Below are 20,589 nucleotides of genomic sequence, written 5' to 3' on the forward strand. Positions count from 1 at the left end.
TATCTTCATTACTACTGCTTTATAGTAAGTTTTGAAGTTGGTAATTGTGAGTCTTCCAACTTTGTTTTTCTTTTTCAAGAATTTTGTGTGTGGGTGGGTCCCTTGAATTTCCATATGAATTTTAAGATCAGTTTGTCAGTTTCTGCAAAGAAGACAGCTGGAATTTTGATGGGTTTATTCCATTTTGTAAGTAGTCATAGCATTGTCATTAGGAAAAGAAATAATATTTATTTAGAGTAATTTCCTGCTTTTCCCTTTTCTTTTGGAAAAAACCTATGAAATTTCTACCTTCTTAAACTGCTCCAAGATTATTTAAATGCTATTATCACTATCTTCACTTTTATTGTGAAACTCTTACTGGCAAATTGAATAGGGTTCTTTTCCCCTAGTTGCCAAGATACACATCAAGAAAATACATTTTGTTTGCCTAATTTGTATTTACCAAAAAATAGTTTTTCTTTTATATTAGCTTCTTAAAGATTGAGGGACCTTATAATGAGGGACCTAACAGTAGGGGTCTCTGCAGTAGGAAAGCTGATGAACAAAACTCTAGGTAGAATGGAGAAGTCTGCCTACAGCTCCACACCTCCAGGATGTAATATCACAGTATTATTAAAAATGAAATCAGATGAATAATTATAATTATTTTAGTGATAAAATTATTTTCTAAACAATTTACTTTAAGAATATTTTTGAATGTAGTCTACCAAATATTGTAATGGAAATATGATACATGATTATTTTGAATTAAATAGGGTGAAAAAATTTTTAGAAATTAACAGGGACTCAAGAGAGTGTCTCATACACCAAAGCACCCAGTAAATATTGGTTGAATAAAGGAAAGAATGAAAAGAAACCCCTACATGAATCACTGCTTTTAAAGCCCAGGCCCCTACCTTAGGGATGATTGTAGATAATCCCTCAATTCAAAAGGATAAATCCTGCTTTCAGGGTAGATTGTTTTTCAGTGTTTCCAATTTTCTTAAAGGATAACCTGAGTGTTTCACATTTTTGCAGCGTTTATGTCATGGTTGGTGCTGACGTCCCATTTTCTTCTTGTTTACGAGAAGTTGAAAATCCGCAGAATCAATTGAGATGCAGTCAAGAAATGGAGCCTGTAATAACATGTGATAAAAAATTTCGTACTCAATTTTACATCGACTGGTGCAAAATTTCGTTGGTGAGTCTTTATTTTGTTTTTGCAAATGTAATTAGAAGTGATGTGGCTGGAGATAGCATTTGACTAAAACCTGAATTGCTTTTAGGAACAAATCCTGGGTTTACTTTGTTAACTGCCGTTGACTTCCCTTGACTTTAAGGATTTGGCAAGTCCGTTGAAAGTGCATCCATTTAAGAAATAGTACCTCCACTTTTGTACTCAGTCTACTCTTGATTAGTTGTGGGGGCCAGATTACCTTGGCAGGTGGTCCAAGTGTTCCCCCTGGACATCCAGGTGGCTGCTAAGTCAAGATAGATTTTGGAGTCAGTGTGACATGTGCAGGAAGCCTCAGATATGCTGCCACTGTCCCACTTGGGAAGGGGAGACTGGAATGCAATCACAGATCTGAAATAAAGCAATATTGTGCTATGATTCAATGTCCTAGAAACGCAGATTGTAGGGAGAGACCAAGGAATGAAAGGAAAAGCAGAGAAAATTTAGACTCTTACCCCCAGCCCCGTAAATATTAAATATTTCTTTCTAAATCACTTTTTTATTAGCATGCTCAAGGACTTAGGAACATATGGGTAAGATTTCCTATATGTGAAAGGTATATATGATATTTTATATATAATTTATATTAATTTTTTTGATCCTCCTTTCTGGAAGATAGGAAGGTTGTTTCACTTCTCTAGCGACCTTTAGATTTAACTTCTGTCAACTCTTGATGATTGGTGGTGAGTGAATTAGGTCTAAGTTTAAAGTTGACATTTGAACAAATATCAACACATAAACACAACTGTCACTTCATGTCTTAGAGAACCAGCGGCAGGCACTTTTCCCAGATCCAGGATGGGAGAACATACTGCTCACACTGTGGCACTTAGCACCTGTGGCCCTTGGCCCCAGGCTCCTCTTTCCATGTTGCTGTGTCTTAGGAAAATAATGGTCTTTCCCTATCTTCTCAAATCAAGTAAAATTATCCAGATGCTGTGGTTTATGTGTATTATTTACAAAGCTCAATATTTCAGTCATCATGCTAACCATACAAGGGTGCAAAAGACTGAGTGGCTGCAATCATAACTTAAATAGATGCCTCTCACCAGAGCCAGTAGACAGCAGGCCCTGACAACACAGTGTTCATGTTTAGGAAAATTATCTAATTTCTAAAGGTTTAAAAATGACTTCTGCTTTGAAGATTTTAATTTCTGGGTTAAGCCTTCATAAAGAGAAAGGTTGGGAATTTTCATTTTTTCCTTTTACTTGTATTTATTTATAGGTCACATCTTACCACAGAAGATTTCAGGAGGTTTAAATTAAAGGGTCAGACAATAAACATAATATATAAAATATAAAAGAACTGGAAAATCGGGACCTAAACTTTACCAAAACATAAGCCTAAGGTCAAGTTTGACAATAAGCCTCCTAATGTCCCAGATTAAATGAGGAAATTCATCTGTTATTTGGGTCTCATTCTTAAAGGAGGTAGAGCCTCAATTTCTGGGCAGAAGATGAAGTTTTTACTAGCACTGTATCATTAACAAAATTCTTCCAGTGGAGTTTTATGGGAGAGGATACTGAGAAATGCCACAGATAATTCTCCGCAACATCCTTTTAAAGGGCGAGCAAATGTAGTAACAAGTTTCACATGGCTGTTTTTGTAGTGGCCTTCAGTAAAAACTTTAGCATAATTAAATGCAACATAGTGAAAGCAGTTCAATTACTGTGGAGGTAAATTAATATAGTCCAAGTGTTGTACATTTTTTGAGCCTGGAATAGAATTTATTGAAACTGTAGCATTGGATGGGTTACCTGTTCCTTAAACTATCTTTCCTAAAAACTACTTCTGTCAGCTGGATGGCAGAAAGATCAAGGTTGTAGTCACTTAGAAATTGTCTCTCTCTCCCTTTTTTTTTTTTCTCTTTTACTAACCTTAGAAACCATACTCACATACTGGTTGTCAGCCAGTTCACAGTTTGTAACATCTGCACTAGAGATTTGTCACTAGGAAACAAGAAATATACAGAGTGGTGTGAAGGACTTCTGCTTTGGAGGAAGTAAACTGAAAAACAACAACTGTACACACACACACCTACACATGCACACATATTTGTTATATTTGTATACATTTATGTATGTATATATGTTGTGGGAAGGACCTAGAAAGTAGGCCAATATACACCCTTTAATTTATTACTTTTATGCATTACTTCTTCCTAGTTTCCATAAATAATTGCAAGTTCAAGGTGATAAAGTAATTGGAAAAGATTGCTTTTTAGAAATTAGTCAAAGACTGTCTTGATATGTCTAGATCTTAAACTCTCATAATGTTTGCAACTATTAATTTGATGTGTAATTGTCTTCTTTTGTGTCAGGTTGATAAAACAAAGCAAGTGTCCACCTATCAGGAAGTGATTCGTGGAGAAGGGATTTTACCTGATGGTGGAGAATACAAACCCCCTTCCGATTCTTTGAAAAGCAGAGACTATTACACGGATTTCCTAATTACACTGGCTGTGCCCTCGGCAGTAGCATTGGTCCTTTTTCTAATACTTGCTTATATCATGTGCTGCCGACGGGAAGGAGTGTGAGTACTTTAAAGCACTAATAAAAAATTATAGAGCTACTAAGATAACATATAAGATTCCATTAAAAGCCAAGTTTCATTTAGTGCATAAAACACTTTATAAATGAATTGAAATTGTGTTCAAGTCAAACTACAGTACTTTATTCCTTTAAAATGAAGTAAAATAGTTTTGAGTCTAGTAAATTAAATTAGAGGTTATAATTACTTTATTCAAAAATTATTAAGGCTAGATGTAAATTCTTGCAGGCAAAACAGTCCCAAGAATAACTGAGGCTAGATATTTTGGTTATACAAGCCATCCTGTGTAAGCAGAGACTGCGGAATCTATTGACATGGTAATTGCACTTTAAATAAATAAATTGTCTCAGTCAGTTTGATCAGAAATGATGGTCAGAATTTTTCTTGAAATTGTTCTGCTATCAAACAGGGCTATACCACCTAAATGTTTAAAGGTATATATAGATATATAAAAACTTAAGAGTAAATTAATGAAAATAAGATGATAATTTGAGTAATGAGTCTTCACTTCATGAATAGTTAGTACTTTCTGGACATCTATGTCAATTAAAATAATCTCCCGAGATTATCTGGAAGTCAGGGTAACAAAACAAAGGATAAAAAATTAATAAAGCAGCAAGTAACAAATTCTTCCATTTTTACATGTAGCCTGATTTCATTATGTCATAGAACTTATTTCCAAGAGCTTGATTCTTAATCTCCATTTTTTTTTTCATTTTTTTCTGTGCATTTCTCACCAGTATTCCATCTCTGTGTGTGTACTCATCCAAGTAACATCATAAACCTGGTGGCAAATGCTGCCTGGTTGCGTTTAATAGTAACAGTGTCAGCATTTCCACCTCGTGCAAGATCCATGAGCATATAGTCTTAATGTTCCAAATATCAATGCTATTATTTAATTCATAAATTTTGTTTTGTTTCTAGGGAAAAGAGAAACATGCAAACACCAGAGTAAGTGTCTTCTTCCTGTTATTTTCTTTATCATTTCTTTTTCATTTCTCAGTTGCTTGTCATGCTCCATACATGTGTGTCATGCTTTTTTTTTTCCATTCATCATCTTTCATAGTTTATTTCATAAACGTGAAAGCTGCTTTCTAAATAGAGATATTTAGGAGGGGTGAGACTAAAAATAAAAAGTGTGTGAAAACTAAGATTATATAGATAAAAATTAAAACTAAAATATTTCAGATTCAGAATATTAACTTGCCATTTATATTATGTGATTTCCCAATCTGCATTTCTATAAACCAGAGAACAGATGAAAAGACCTTTCATACACGTTTTCCTGAATCTACAGTAATAACCTACCATAAAATGAAACTTATGTGAGTATTTATAAATGCCCCATCAGAAGCAACAATATAAAAGCTATGGTAGTTTTATCTTAATCGTAGAAATTAAATAGAATAGTAGTTTGCTACCTAGGGCTGTAATAGTAGCACAATGCTTTATAGCTTACTTTAATGAGAGATGCATTTATTTAAAAATTAGTTTCTAATTTTCAGTTTTGTTATGTTAAAAGTATATGAAATGTATCTTTTTCTGAAATAACTTGTAGAATGCCCAAAGTTAAATAATGTCTTCTTATTTTAAAAAGAAAAAAAGATATCGTAACTTTTTCAAACTGATGACCTGTGGGGCTAATATGTGATTTTAAATATATGTGGTTTTATTTCTTTTTGACCTAGCATCCAACTGGTCCATCATAGTGCTATTCAGAAATCTACCAAAGAACTTCGTGACATGTCCAAGAATAGAGAGATAGCATGGCCCCTGTCAACACTTCCTGTGTTTCACCCTGTGACTGGGGAAATCATACCTCCTCTACACGCAGACAATTATGAGAGCACTAATATGCCATTGATGCAAACACAGCAGTAAGTATCCACTTGGAACCGTAATTACTATTATTATTTTTATTTTTATTTTTTTGGCTGCGTTGGGTCTTCGTTGCTGCGTGCGGCATTTCTCTAGTTGTGGCAAGCTGGGGCTACTCTTCATTATGGTGTGCGGGCTTATTGCGGTGGCTTCTCTTGTTGCGGAGCACGGGCTCTAGGCATGCGGGCTTCAGTAGTTGTGGTGTGTGGGCTCAGTAGATGTGGCTCGCGGGCTCTAGAGCACAGGCTCAGTAGTTGTGGCGCATGGGCTTAGTTGCTCTGTGGCATGTGGGATCTTCCCGGACCAGGGCTCGAATCCGTGTCCCTTGCATTGGCAGGCGGATTCTTGACCACTGCGCCACCAGGGAAGCCCCTGGAACCGTAATTATTAATGCATGAATATATCTACTTAATGTCTTTCAAGACCAGACATCTTCATTGTTGTTGCATTTGCTTATTTGTTTATAACTGGAGGAGAAAATAGCAAAATACTGATAGTATTAGCACCAACCCCATGGTGCTAATCCAAATAAATAGAATTACTTTCAGGAAATGCTTTTTTTCCTTCACTAATCCAAACAAGATGACATTCACCTTAATATTTAAGAAACTGGCACTGCTAATAAACTAACATATGCTTGCTCAAAGATGAGTTAATTGTGAAAAGAAAGGCATGTCCTAAAGCATAACAAATGGATTATTTTTTAGAACTATTAGAATTGTTTGGTTCTGTTAACCTATTGTTTTTAATGTTATCACCACAGATCTATTTAATCTAAATTTTTTGCCTCAGGGTTTTCAGCGTTTTCTTGTTTGTTTTTTGTCATTTGCTTATATATCAAAATGAGTAGTTCCAATTTTGGCTAGAAACACAATTTATTAGTACAGACCTTCTCTGTAGTGCTAGAAGGACTGTGGTTAGAAAGCCTGGGAAGAGGCCTTTGTAAGGGATAGGTGTGGAGGAGATTGGTTGAGGAGACTGGCCAGTTGCTCTTGAGAACCCATGTTATATGTCTAGAAGCTCGGTTTTGGTATAAGGGAATTGTAGGTAAAAGTGTCATTTATTTCTAAGAACATGGCTGTTCTTTTCTTTTCTAACCATATGTTAAAATGCGTTAAATTCAGTTTCCCCAAGGAAGTCACGGTTTGCTTTTGAGATCCTCCTCCTTTTCAGTTTACTATTGTAAATACAATGGATATACAGAAAAATCTGGCCCTCTCACCCCAACACACACACACACACACACACACACACACACACACAAACATTAGGATATGATATAAAAGTAACCTCTTACTGATTAAAGATTTATTTGGGAACCATATTGGGTACATTTTTCCATTGCAAATGCTTATTTTGCAACCGTGTAAAGAGCATGTGGTAATCTGAAGATTAAACAGTAATTAATAAGAGTATTATAGACAGTCAGACTATAAGTTTGTCCAAAATAGCTTGGCAATCTAAAAATATTGTGAAAGAGCACCCAGCTAGCTCAGTAGAGAGTGAGACTCTTAAAAGTATTATGAATATTTTCCTGAAGTCCTCTAACAACACGTACTTACTGTTGGACAGACCAAGGTATGTGTTTGTGTGTGTGTTTGTGTGTAATTGATTCAAGTTCCATTAGCAGTAGGGAAAATTGCATACATTTAAAATTTTGAGTTTTGGAAACAATATTCTATCAGGGATGTAAATATTAAAGTCTCACAAAATTGAGTTGTACTGAATGGAACTGATGGATTTCTATGTCCTCTGATGGTTAGAGGGTCATCATGAAACCTACTTTACCAGGATTATTAGATACTGATGAGAAAAATTAGGAAAATTTCAAGAGTATTGTAATAGTTCACAATTTAACAATCTCTCCTGTCTTTTTTTAGATGAAAATTATGAACAGCCTTATTCATTTTCAAAATGAAAATAATTAAAGAATTCTTTAAGGCTTCCATTTCTTATGTTCTTTACCCAAGAATGCTAGTGAAATGTCGATATTTATTCTTCAAAGGTTGATATATATTTTCGGGCTTCCCTGGTGGCGCAGTGGTTGAGAGTCCGCCTGCCGATGCAGGGGACACGGGTTCGTGCCCCGGTCCGTGAGGATCCCACATGCCGTGGAGCGGCTGGGCCCGTGAACCATGGCTATTGAGCCTGCGCGTCCGGAGCCTGTGCTCTGCGATGGGAGAGGCCACAAAGGTGAGAGGCCCGCGTATAGCAAAAAAAAAAAAAAAAAAGGTTGATATATATTTTCAAAAATGAAATGGTCAAATACATTTGAGAAACAGGATATTTTGTTTTTTTGTGTTTAAACTACAAGAGTTCTCAGAGCCTTTGGTGTGTTGATGATATGCTTTGTGAAAAGCATGGAAAAGTTCGGAAGAGGTTAACTATTTAAAGAACACAGTTTGGGAAATCTTCTATTGACAAAATAACAATGCTATCAAATTTTAGAGGAGAGAAATATTCATTATAATGAATAGGGGAACTTGAAAATGTTTTTAAGTCAGTAAAACTTTAAGGGAGGAAAAAAAGCCTGGGTCACTTTTTTTTTTTTTTTTTGCGGTACGCGGGCCTCTCACTGTTGTGGCCTCGCCCGTTGCAGAGCACAGGCTCCGGACGCGCAGGCTCAGTGGCCATGGCTCACGGGCCCAGCTGCTCCGCGGCATGTGGGATCTTCTGGGACAGGGGCACGAACCCGTGTCCTCTGCATCGGCAGGTGGACTCTCAACCACTGCGCCACCAGGGAAGCCCGCCGGGTCACTTTTTAGATATGCTTTCTGACCATATTTGTTGGGAATAAGGATAACTCTTTAAATTTTATTTTGATTCTATGTTACTAGGACTTTGCAATTTTGCTACTAATGTACAAGCAAAATAAAATTTCCTATCTAGTTTATAACTAAATGCATCTTCCTGGTCCTTCCATAACCCCATCAAGACTGTCCTTATGTTGATCAGATCTCTCTGTTTGCAAATGCAATAGGTTATTTTATTGAACTTACAACAATTTGACCATACATGTATTTTTAAGTCCAGAAAACCTTTATATTATTCAGATTTCTGCTAATGGAAAAAGTCCATTAACTAGCACTTCTATATAAATAGAATACATAGATAATTGATGATGTTCACAATGATTATTCTGAGGCACTGCAAGATCATCAAGTGTGTCTGACTCATCAGAGGAAAATTAAACTACATTCAATGTAGTTTCAGTGTTGAGTTTATATTATCTTTCTTTTATTCTTGGAAATGGATAATATGTGCACGGTCTCTATGGTAACTCCCTATAAGCCAAAATATGTGATTAACCTCATTTTCCAACCATGCCAGATAGTAGAGAATTTATTGTTTCAGGTTCATCACAACTGTCCTTTACGCAAATTCAGCTTTTACTCCTTCTCTGTTTTTGAAGGTTTATTTCAGCCCAAGTACACACATACATAAATATTTTGGTCATTTGGATCGAATTGAATTCTCATTGTTAAAATGAGATATTAGATGAGGTATTACAGTACTTGATAACCAGGTATATCCTTGGATAATGCTGCCTGTTTTTTATTAATTAACCCTCTCTAAAAGGGCATGCATCTTCATATATTCATACTAACTGTACTGAATTTATCATTAATAAATAATGTGGCTAGCTACATTATTTTGTGTTTATTCTTCAGACTTGACATCAGAAATATTCAGGCATAATAGGGCTGAAAGTTTATGTTGGCTTCTAACTAAGACTCAGGAACATTCAAAGCTTTCCTTCAAAGCTGCATAGAAACTTGTTTGGGTCTTTTTTTTTTTTTTTTTTTTTTTTTTTTTTGCGATACGCGGGCCTCTCACTGTTGGGGCCCCTCCCGTTGCGGAGCACAGGCTCCGGATGCGCAGGCTCAGCGGCCATGGCTCACGGGCCCAGCCGCTCCGCGGCATGTGGGATCTTCCCGGACTGGGGCACAAACCTATGTCCCCTGCATCGGCAGGCGGACTCTCAACCACTGCACCACCAGGAAGCCCCTGGGTCTCTTAAAGAAGTCAGTCCACGAGATATAGCGAACCTCGTATAGTGAAATGGTCTATAGAACTCATAACAGTTGTGTAACGGGAGGCTGACACACTTATTTATCAATTACACAATAATCTTTTCTTTTTGGTAGAATGCTTCATAGGACTCCAGACTGGCACCTTGAATTAGACAGTAAAAAAATGTTTAATCATTTGCAGATGATAAAATCGAGATATGGATAAGAGACCTAAATTAGGTCAAAACTGAGATTAGGTTATTTACCAATCTTGATATCAAGTCAGGGATAGATAATGTGGTCATTGACCTCGAAGGATTTCTGATTCAGGTTATGGGCAAGGTGATTGAACAGTTAGTGGAAAGGGAAACTGGAGCAGGCCCAGGAGAGGGGACACCTGCTAGAAAGGGAGGATTTCATTTTGTACAGTGTTCCTTCTACTTTTCAGATTAGAGAGACGATATAGACAGACTTTAAAAATTATCACATAATATAAAAATATAAGGCAAATTAATTTTGATCTTTGCTAACATATTTATTGTTTCATAAACTTTTTAAAAAATAAATTTATTTATTTTTAATTTTGGCTGCGTTGTGTCTTCGTTGCTGTGCACGGGCTTTCTCTAGTTGCAGCGAGCGGGGGCTGCTCTTCGTTGTGGTGCACAGGCTTCTCATTGTGGTGGCTTCTCTTGTTGTGGAGCATGGGCCCTAGGTGCGTGGGCTTCAGTAGTTGTGGAACACGGGCTCAGTAGTTGTGGCTCGTGGGCTCTAGAGCGCAGGCTCAGTAGTTATGGCGCACGGGCTTAGTTGCTCCGCGGCATGTGGGATCTTCCCGGACCAGGGCTCGAACCCGTGTCCCCTGCATTGGCAGGTGGATTCTTAACCAGTGCGCCACCAAGGAAGCTCTCATAAATTTTTTAATTTTGGAATGATTTTCAAGCTACAGAAAAGTTACAAAGATAATACAGAGTTCCCAGAGATTCCCCCACCCCATTTCTCCCGTCGTTAACATCGTACAGTCCCTTAGTTTGTCACAACTAAGAAACCAATGTTGGTGCTTTACTATCAGCCAGACTTCAGATTTTTTTTTTTTTTCAGATTTCACTAGTTTTCCCCCCCAATGTCCTTCTTCTGCTCCAAGATGCTGTCTAGGACACAATAATTGGCATATCTTTTTAGTCTCTTCTGCTCTAGGCAGTTTCTTAGACCGTCCTTGCTTCCCATGACCTTGACAGTCTTGAGAAGCACTAGCCATGTCTTCTGTAGAGTGTCCCCCATCCCATAGTATAGTCAGGCTGTCTGCATCTGTACTTAATCTGTTATCTTTGTAGCTCAGTGAATACGTGTTACCGTTAATAAGAAGAATTTTTGCCTCTATAGGCAGTCCCCTGACTTATTACAATTCATTGCTAGAAGTCACATGCTAAAGTAATTCTTAAAAGTAAATTTGCTTTGCCCGAAGAATCATTGTTGTGATTAGAGGTTACGTTTTTGACCAAAGATGTAACATCAAAAATATAATACAGATTTGACTGATATACTTCAAAGATAAGCTTTTGTAATGATTTAAATTAAGAAAGTCAAATTCCATGGCATAGAATTTTAGGTCCTAAAAGAAATGTTGAGAGATAGTAGTCTAGCCTGGTTATTCCCAAACCAAGTTGCACGTTACACTCCCCTGTGAGGCTTTTGCAATACAGATCCCAGGGCCCTACTTCTGGGAGTTTGGAAGCTGGTGGACGTATGTATTATGGTGGAGCAGGAAAAAAACACTGGGAATCCCAGCTTCAAATACTTAAAGAACCTACGTTTTAGGATTCAGTATTTCTAGTAATTCTGTTGTGGAGGGAGGGGGGGAGGTTTTAAAGGGGGAACAGTTTCTCCTAATTCCCCCTGAGGGGTCTGTGCAAAAGAAAATGTGAAAGGGGACAGTCCAGAGTGTTGGGCTTTATGCCTCTAGATTTTCACACTTCCTTAAACTGCCGAAGAGGATGGTGTGGAGAAGTGACAGATTAGTGCTGATTAGAAAATGATATCTGAATGGGACAGAGAAACGGTAAACCTTGAAAAGATAAAAACTGTGCTGTGATAAAAACTGGAAACTGTGCTCATTTTGCGATTTCATGTGAAGTATTGACTGGAGGATCCCAAATATTCAATTTTCTAAAAACTAATTTATTCTTTAATTTTTACTGTATTATGTGGTCTTTTAGGGGGTAGATCTGCCTCTTCATTATTCTTTTTTTTAATCCCAACATCAGTATCAATTGATCTTTCCTGAGTGGGAGGCATCGTCAATGAGGAATTTATATAAGGAATAATAGGGGAAAGTACCCAAACATTTTCTAGGAAGATTTTAATTGGCTATACAAAAATTTTCCTTGTTCATTATACTAAACATAACACTTAATCCAGGGTGATTGGGTCTCCCTCAAGACAGGAAGTAGGTTGTGTTTAATCTTTTACAAATTAACAAGTATAAAAGTAGAGTTAAGTCTTCTAATTATAGATATTTAGTAACTAATCATTTTAGCTTTTATCTAAAGTATTTTTCCATTTGTCTTCCCTTGGGTAGTAGTGAGAACCAGCTTCATGGTAAAATTCCATAAATAAAAAATTAGGTCTCAATGAAAGTTAGTATCAGTTGAAGAGACTGTTTCGGGGGATCAAGATAATGATTTCCTGTTGACAAGAAGTGTCGAGCAGCCAAGGATATTTCAGAGCCATTGACTTTTTAAAAAAATTCATCGAGTATACACTATAAGTGATAGATATAGTATCTCTCTGATGGATTTTGGTTCTAGAGATTTGGACTTCTTCAGTTTAAAGCTGTGGTAGGCTTGCTTTCAGCTTTATAAAAGTAGGGAAAAAAACCTAAAATAAGTGAATTTCTCCTTTCTTCTTTATATTCCATGTATATTCTACATTGATTTTAATTAAAATTAGATCTTGAAATTTAAAATTGTGGTGTTGTTTCCAACTTCTTTGTGTCCTTCCTTCTTTGAGCAAAATAATGGCCTGGTTCCTTAGTAAAAGTAGTCATAGGGTCCAAATCAGCATTTTTGTAGAAAAAATTTTGTAGAAAATTCAAGGTTTGGGTAATGTCAATTTTGCTAATAATTGAGAAGTTCCAAAAAGATATTACTATTTCTTATTGTTAAATGAATCCATACTAATTCAAAAGAAGTGTTTTGTGTTCCACATAAGTAAGCTAATGTCATTTGTTTTCAACTCTGGCATGGATTCTGTGGCTTTATACAAATCACTCAACCTTTCTTTGCTTTTGAGTCTTCAAGCAAGTAGGAAAATAATGAGTTGATAATCATCAACCTTACTCATAGAATTACTCTACAGGATATCCAAGAATGTCAAATTACTTTAAAATGGTTGCACAAATAATAAATAATTGTGTACTCCCCCAAATCACTTATTTATTAATTTGCAAATTATTACCTTTGCTTTCTTAAAGGATAGAGTTTGTGCAGTAGCTAATTTACATAATTTTCTATTTAAATCCCTGTAGTTAATGGTAGTAAAAATAGAAAAAAATTAATGCTAATAATTTAGAGAATTACAGTTTTTGTAAATCTTTTTTCTACATAATTCAGTTTACGCATAATAATCTTTCCACCAGTCCACTAATAACTTAATTATTCTAAATAGTTTGATGACTTTATAAAGGTCCTTTCTTTGAAGGATTATAGGACTTCTGTTTGAAGTCAACCCCAACTCTCCTGTCTAATTGCCTTTAGCAGCCTGCTTTCACTAAAGATAGAAGTGTTTCCATTTTCTTACTGCATTCTCTGCTCAACTATAGCAAAGTCAGTTGTGGGCATTTTTCTAGTTTGCCTGAAGCAGCGCTCTTATGAGTTATACCTCCCTTCAACCTTTAAATGGAATACATACTTCAAACATGCCCATCATAGGTATATTAACACTCACAGGCTTACTTGTAGCCACAAGTTTGGTCAACCACAAAATCAGTCATGTGTGCGCACCTTGGAGACTCTGGGGATGTTGAATCTCCACATATTTTTTTGTTGAGCACCTTGTTGCACACATTGTACTTGTATGTAACTCATCTGAATTTCAGTTGAAGTTGTGAGGAGCACATGTACATTGTTCCAACTTAACAAACTTAATTGGGACACTCACTGCAGATACTTTTAAATCCCTAAACCAGTGTAATACACACAGTTGCTCATACTTCTCCAAATTTCTTGCTCATTTGTGTGGCACTTTCTGAACTAACCATTTCTCTTCAAACCTAACCAAGGCCATTGCTGTTTAGAAAGTTGTAGCAAAAGAGGGAAAAAAAAAAAAAAAGAAGGCTAGAGAAGAAATGACAGGGTGTAGATTGACTTTGATCCGTGGTTTTAAAACTGTGTTCCACAGAAGGGTCAGGTGGGCTGGCCAGTGAGAGAGGGGGGTCCAGCTACTTCATTCACAGATTGATTTTGAATTTGGTTATCCTGATCTAGGGCTTTTGAAAGGCTTTCTTTGTCCTCTTTGGTATCTTTATTTTGTCAAAATGTATTGATTTAATCCATTAATAGGCCGGGTAGGGCTAGAGATGATAGGAAATGAGGACGTGTGTGTGTGTGTGTGTGTGTGTGTGTGTGTGCACGCAAGGTGTGCTGTATTCATTTCTAATGTAGAATAGACCCAAAGTAGTTGTACCTGAGAAGTTAAAAGAAAACTCATATCCCCCTCCCAAATGTCCATGAAATTGTATTTTGACTTTGGTAGTAAAGATGTTTGTTTACCCATCTTTAAATCTGTAACTTAATTTCCTTTCTGTGGTTTGTAAATTAATCTTTTTACTTTCGTGATCAAAAGCACTATAAATACATTGTGTGAAATACTGAAAGAATAAACAAACCAATGAAAGTACTCTTGGAGACCACACAAGGATAAGTAGGGTTGATAGGGGATAGCAAAAAAAGAATGTAATTATTGAGATGAATTATTAAGTAACTTCCTCAAATTGAATTAGAATTGATTTTATTTCCTTAACTATATATTTTAAAAGGAACTGAAACTTAAAAAAAAAATCACTTGAAGTCATTAACATTCCTATGGATTAGTTTAAGTTTGAACAGTATTTAGTATGTACTGTTTTCGAGTTTAGATCATTGTATTAGGAGCATAATATTTGCCTGGCTGAAATGATTCAGATCAACGCTTTTCAAACTTTGCTTCTTGGAGGTTTCTTACCAATGCCTTAGGGGCCAGCTTGTGAGGCAAAGGAGACAAAGCAGGCGGGATTCCTGGCTCCCTTGTTTCAACCCAGGCAACCTCACATTTATCTCTTTTGTACATCAAGAGTTCTGCTTAGGATTTCAATTAAAAGGAATTCCATTGCTGAAGAGAAACAAAAAACCTTGAAAATCCCTGGCTTGGATCAAGCCCTACTCTGTTGCAAGGGGCTGACTCCTAGAATTTCTTCCACACAGAATCTAAATTGTATATTTTTGTAAACTAATTTTCATATCAAAATCTGAAAATGCATGGGTAAATATGAGTGTTAATAAACATGTGTATTATGTGAATCTTTGTAAGTATCTTCATTTTTGCATGTATTCGTCCAAACATAATTTATTGCATGCTTACTGCTAGGGATACTAAACTAAATAGGAAGGTTCTTACTGTTAAGGCACTTTGGGGCAGTTAAACATTATGTGAGGAGAAATACAACGACAGCTTGTGTATGGAAGCCTGCTCCGTGGTAACCTAGTTGGGGAAGGGATGCTTAGAGAGTGAGGAGGCATAGAAGAGGTGGTACTTGAGATGTTACTTTTTAAATTAAAAATAATAAGTTAAAATTTTTTTTTTTCTGCGATACGCAGGCCTCTCACTGTTGTGGCCTCTCCCGTTGCGGAGCACAGGCTCCGGACGTGCAGGCTCAGCAGCCATGGCTCACGGGCCCAGCCGCTCCACGGCATGTGGGATTTTCCCGGACCGGGGCACGAACCCGCGTCCCCTGCTTTGGCAGGCGGACTCTCAACCACTGTGCCACCAGGGAAGCCCAATAAGTTAAATATTTTAATTAACGTTCCTTGTGGGATATTTTTAAATTATAGGAGTAATATGAGTCCACTGTAACAAATTTTGGGTTGAGTTTGCAAGGATAAATGGGAGCTGGTTGGGGGCAAGAGATGATAGTGGCCATGGTGGCGGTGATTCTGTTTCAGGAAGTTCAGGAAGGGTTCCAGGTAGGAACTAGATACATTGATGGCCTTCCAGATCACACTAAGAAACTTGAAACTTAATTTGCAGTAGGTATAAGGAAATAATGAAATGTGTTCATTTGAATGACATAATCAGATTTGTGTCTCAGAAGATCATCTGACAGCAGTGTGCACAGTGGATTATAAGGGAGCAAGAATGGGAATGAGGAAATAATTCAGATCAGTTGCAGAGTTCCAAATGAGAAATGATGATGGCTTCAACCAAGGTAGCAGTGGAGATGGGGAAGATGCAAATAGATTCAGAGGAGATTGAGGAGACTCATGAAGGGTTCCCAAGGGATTCATTGTAGAAACTGAACGAGAGGGAAGAGTCAATGATGACTTCCATATTTTGACTGGTACATTTGGGTGGATAGCCAGTGGCATTCCCTGGAATTTGGATGGAGGAGCACAGGTTTGGCACAGTGAATGAAGATGGTAATATATGTTGTTCTGAGAGTGTGTATATGTGTTCTAGACCTGGATCTGAAAGTGTACAGGTTACAGACACAAGCCCTGGAGTCCTATGTTCTCATCTTTATCCACCACTTCCTGGCTACGTAGCCTTGGACTTCCAAGCCTATTTCCTCATCTGTAAATTGAGAAAAATAATACCTACCTCCTATGTCGTTGTGAGCTAGAGTATAACATGTAGTAGAAACTCCATGAATATTATCAAATATTGTTATTATTCATCTTCCTCAGACCTCAGTTTCCGCATCCGTAAACTTATGAGAGGTGGGGGGCTGTGTTTGTGCTGGATTAGATGATTTCTGGGGTCCTTCCAGCCATAAAGTTTTTCATTCTAATGTGTCTGCTCTCTGCTAACATGTGTATGGACAAATACGGTTTTACTAAAAGATGTTAATCATTTCTAGGAACTTGCCACATCAGACTCAGATTCCCCAACAGCAGACTACAGGTGAGTATGAAACGTAATAAGTTCATGTTTATGAAAGAAGCTAATAGATCAAAAGATAATTATACTACTAGATAATTTATGAAGCTTTAGCTTCACTAAGTGAGGCAAAACAGTTGTGTCATTCCTTAATCAGAGTTAGAACCTCTGAATAATAGCTTAGATCATTGCGTAGACTGGCGTAAGAGTGATAAACACAGGGTAAATGATCTTACAGCAAAAGCATCCATGGAGGTCCTGTCTAATTAAGGAAGACTGAATAAAATTCCCTTCCTTCAGTGAAGCTCCCTATTCTTCCCCTTGGTATGAAAGATTCTTAGCTTGGATGCTTCCAGGATTTGTCTCAGTAAGTGAGCAGCTTGAAACTGACTCTTACAAAAGGAAACCATTGTGACTAATCACTGAGGCTTCAGGGGGATAAATGAGAAATGGTTGGTCTGGTTTTAATGCCATTTAAAAAGCTCTTATAACATGACCAGTGACAACAAGATGGCGGGCAATTCTCCCTGGACTATTCTATTTCCCTAAGACTTGCTTTCTTTAAGTTTATTTCTTTCAAGTGTCCCTAAAAAATTTCCACAGCCAATTATTTCATTCATCTCTGTACCAAGTAGATAACGTATTCATGATTGTTTTCTAATTAGTGGTTGATTCCTAGTTCTAATTGCTGAGCAACCAGTAATGCCTTTGTAGCTCTTTTGGAAAAGCCAGAGAAGTTTTAAAAATGTAAGTTGGATGTGGAATTCTGAGTATGAATAGTGGTATTGTGGTAGGGAAGCTATTAAGTAAGTCTCATAAAAACTTTAGGCACATATAGAAAAGTATTGCTTGTTTTCATTCAAAAAATTATCTTCTCTATCACTGCTTTCGGGAATTTAAGGAGATTTTCGTTTGACAACTTTTCAAAGATTTGAGGCAAGTATAATGAAGTTGTTCATCAGATTTTAATTATGAAATAATGTTTATAAGAATTTCCCCCATAATTTTGATTGCTTGTTTTAATTAAATGCTAACATGTTTCAGCAAGACTGTTCAGTATATTAATGCAGTGGTGCTACTGTGTGACCATTCAGGAGATTAATGAAGGAACAAACTGCTGTAAATATGTGTTGTCTAAAGAGCAAAGAAATAAATGATTCCCTACTACCACTGATTTCATGACTTTTTTTTTAAAGAGGTAAAATTTAAAAAGAATGTTTCTTCAATGGAAATGCTAGAACTTCTTCCTCATTAACCTCAGACTTCCATCTCTCCTAAGATGCCTTACCTCTGATTCTTAATTATTTCAGACAAGGAGTGAAGGAAGACAATATCTAGAAAAATAGTAAATAGTTCTTTTGAATACTTAAAAAATCTAGATTTTACTTCTCCCCCACTCCCATTGGGAGAAATAAGGAAACCTAAGTAGATGATGTTAGGGAGATTTACCTAATAGTTGTATAAATTTTTAGCAAGTAGACTTGTTAGCTTGCTACATTTTAGTAATAGGCACCGTTTCCAAATACAAAGACAATTTATGCCTGAGCAAATGTTATAAGAGCCAAAGAATTTCCCTAGGGGGATTTTAGGTTGTTCAACATAATTTTCTAAGTTATTTTTCTAAGACAGGTTTTGGGGAACGAGCATTTTGCTTGAGTCAGGAAAGCTTTCATCTCCTTTTTAGTTAACACTTATAGCCTATTACCTTCTTGTTTTCTTATATTTTTCTGTAATTTTCTGTATTATTGACTAAAGTACACCGTATCTTCTTGGTTGTTTTCTTCTTGTACTTGTTTTTGATGAGTCCCCAAAGTACCTAAGTGCTAAAGGGAGAGAGACCAGCCTGGCATCTTTTATAATTATGATATTAGATTTTTGTGTTTCTGCCTCTGATAAATGTAACACCAAATAGTCGTACCTCCTGAAGAGAAGAGCTAAATGGGCAGGTTACATTCCTTATTCCCATTCTGTTCATGTGAATGAAAAAATGAAGTTTGTTTCTCAATTTATAAGTTATTCCATTCTGTCTGCACATGCATGGATTCAGTGCTATGTATGTATTTTCACGTGCACAACAGCTTTGCTGACCCTCTATCCTGGTTATCCTGGTATCGCAAAGAGGCAACGACATTTGTGCAGAATTTTCATAATTTGTTTTTTCCAAGTACCTCAAAGCACTATGCTAATGTCACAATTTTCTTTATGAAGGTAATTTAAGCACAGAGTTTGTCCCATGGATATCAAGTTATTTTGTTTGCAGCTTGCTGTATGGAATTTGTCAAGGGAGGGTATATTTTGAAGTTTGTTTTCTTTAGTTAGTTGTTTTCTTTTAAAAGATCATCAGAAGTTTAAGAAATGAACTAGCTGCTGGGGTTGTAATCCTGGACTTAAGCACTAGCTGAGATAATAGAGCAGTTAAGAGCTGACAATAGCACCACCGTTTGGACCAGGCCCAAGCCATTAGTTTTGATGCCACTTCAGGCTTTCTCATTTTCTCTGCCCTTCCAAACCACATGATATTTTCTAAAGAGCCACGATTAAAAGGTACAGTCATACGTCCTGCAGTCAAACTAATTCTTTTTGTTTATTGTGGGAGGAATTTTCAGGCCATGCCTTTTGAGAAATACAGAACATTGTAGCTTTGACCCAAGAAGGAGAGGACTAATTTAGAATTTCCTTTTTTTTGAAAACCAAATGCAGAGAAATAATGCAACATAATTATTTTAAATTATGTTAAGAGGATAGAAAATTATGCCTTGCAGTAATTCATTTTGCTCCAAATCTAAAAGTGTCCATGCTTAACTCATGCCCATATTCATTCTTACACATTGCAGGTAAATGGTATCCCTGAAGAAAGAAAGCTAACCGAAGCAATGAATTTGTAATCAGACAATATAGCACTTATATCTTATTTTTTCTCTCTTCCAATAATGCATGAGCTTTTCTGACATATGGTATGCATGTTGACAGTATCAAGTATATACCAAATAATACAATATAACATTCATTTTACTAATGTATTTTTTTTGGTACTTAAGGCATTTTTGACAATTTGTAAAACATTGATGACTTTATATTTGTTACAATAAAAAGTGATCTTTAAAATAAATATTATTAATGAAGCCTGAAGTCTGGCAAAATTTACTTCAGAAAGTATTTGATTGCCTCCTGTGTAGTAGGAACCTTTCATTGCTAGGAACAGGTTCATGTGTTCATTCTTTATTTAATGAGATTTTTATTAAGCACTTCCTATAATGTATGAAATGTCTGTGCTTCTGTGTTCCAAGTGGGCTACCCATTTACTTAATACTTCTATCCTTGTGGCCTGTAAAGCTTGTTCTTTTATATACCACTTGTTGGAGTGTTTTAGGGTAAACGTGGCCCTTTGGGTTGTGGATCTGATAATCCCCAGTTCATGCAGGGCAGCCCAGACTGCATACTTAACCTGACTCTATAATCAGATATTTGGTTTTAGAAGCACGCCAGGAGTTGTTACTCAAAAAGAGAATAGTGGGCCTCCCTGGTGGCGCAGTGGTTGAGAGTCCGCCTGCCGATGCAGGGGATACGGGTTCGTGCCCCGGTCTGGGAGGATCCCATATGCCGCGGAGCGGCTGGGCCCGTGAGCCATGGCCGCTGGGCCTGCGCATCCGGAGCCTGTGCTCCGCAACGGGGGAGGCCACAACAGTGAGAGGCCCGCATACCGCAAAAAAAAAAAAAAAAAAAAAAAGAGAATAGTTACCTGCTGATGGTGACATGAATGAGCTCCAAAACCCCAGGCTTCCCTGTGGTAACACTACTTTCAAGGC

At 36.9% G+C, this 20,589-nt stretch overlaps 1 protein-coding gene across 2 annotated transcripts in view; it reads left to right on the forward strand.

Moving 5' to 3' along the window:
• Positions 1-19,896, forward strand: part of SGCE (sarcoglycan epsilon) — a 68,658-nt gene extending 48,762 nt beyond the window's left edge. The window contains exons 7-13 of one of the 2 annotated variants that reach the window (XM_082632481.1): positions 1,018-1,180; positions 3,535-3,746; positions 4,689-4,715; positions 5,018-5,089; positions 5,453-5,641; positions 16,764-16,807; positions 19,618-19,896. In XM_082632481.1, coding sequence (XP_082488607.1) covers positions 1,018-1,180; positions 3,535-3,746; positions 4,689-4,715; positions 5,018-5,089; positions 5,453-5,641; positions 16,764-16,807; positions 19,618-19,634 — 724 coding nt within the window. In that variant the 3' untranslated portion in view covers positions 19,635-19,896. The remainder of the gene's footprint in view (positions 1-1,017; positions 1,181-3,534; positions 3,747-4,688; positions 4,716-5,017; positions 5,090-5,452; positions 5,642-16,763; positions 16,808-19,617) is intronic. The other variant, XM_082632480.1, reaches the window with a different exon arrangement.
• The last annotated feature ends 693 nt before the right edge of the window (positions 19,897-20,589 follow it).

This window comes from Mesoplodon mirus, assembly GCF_964341445.2.
Source record: "Mesoplodon mirus genome assembly, chromosome: 9".
Lineage (NCBI taxonomy): Eukaryota > Metazoa > Chordata > Mammalia > Artiodactyla > Ziphiidae > Mesoplodon > Mesoplodon mirus.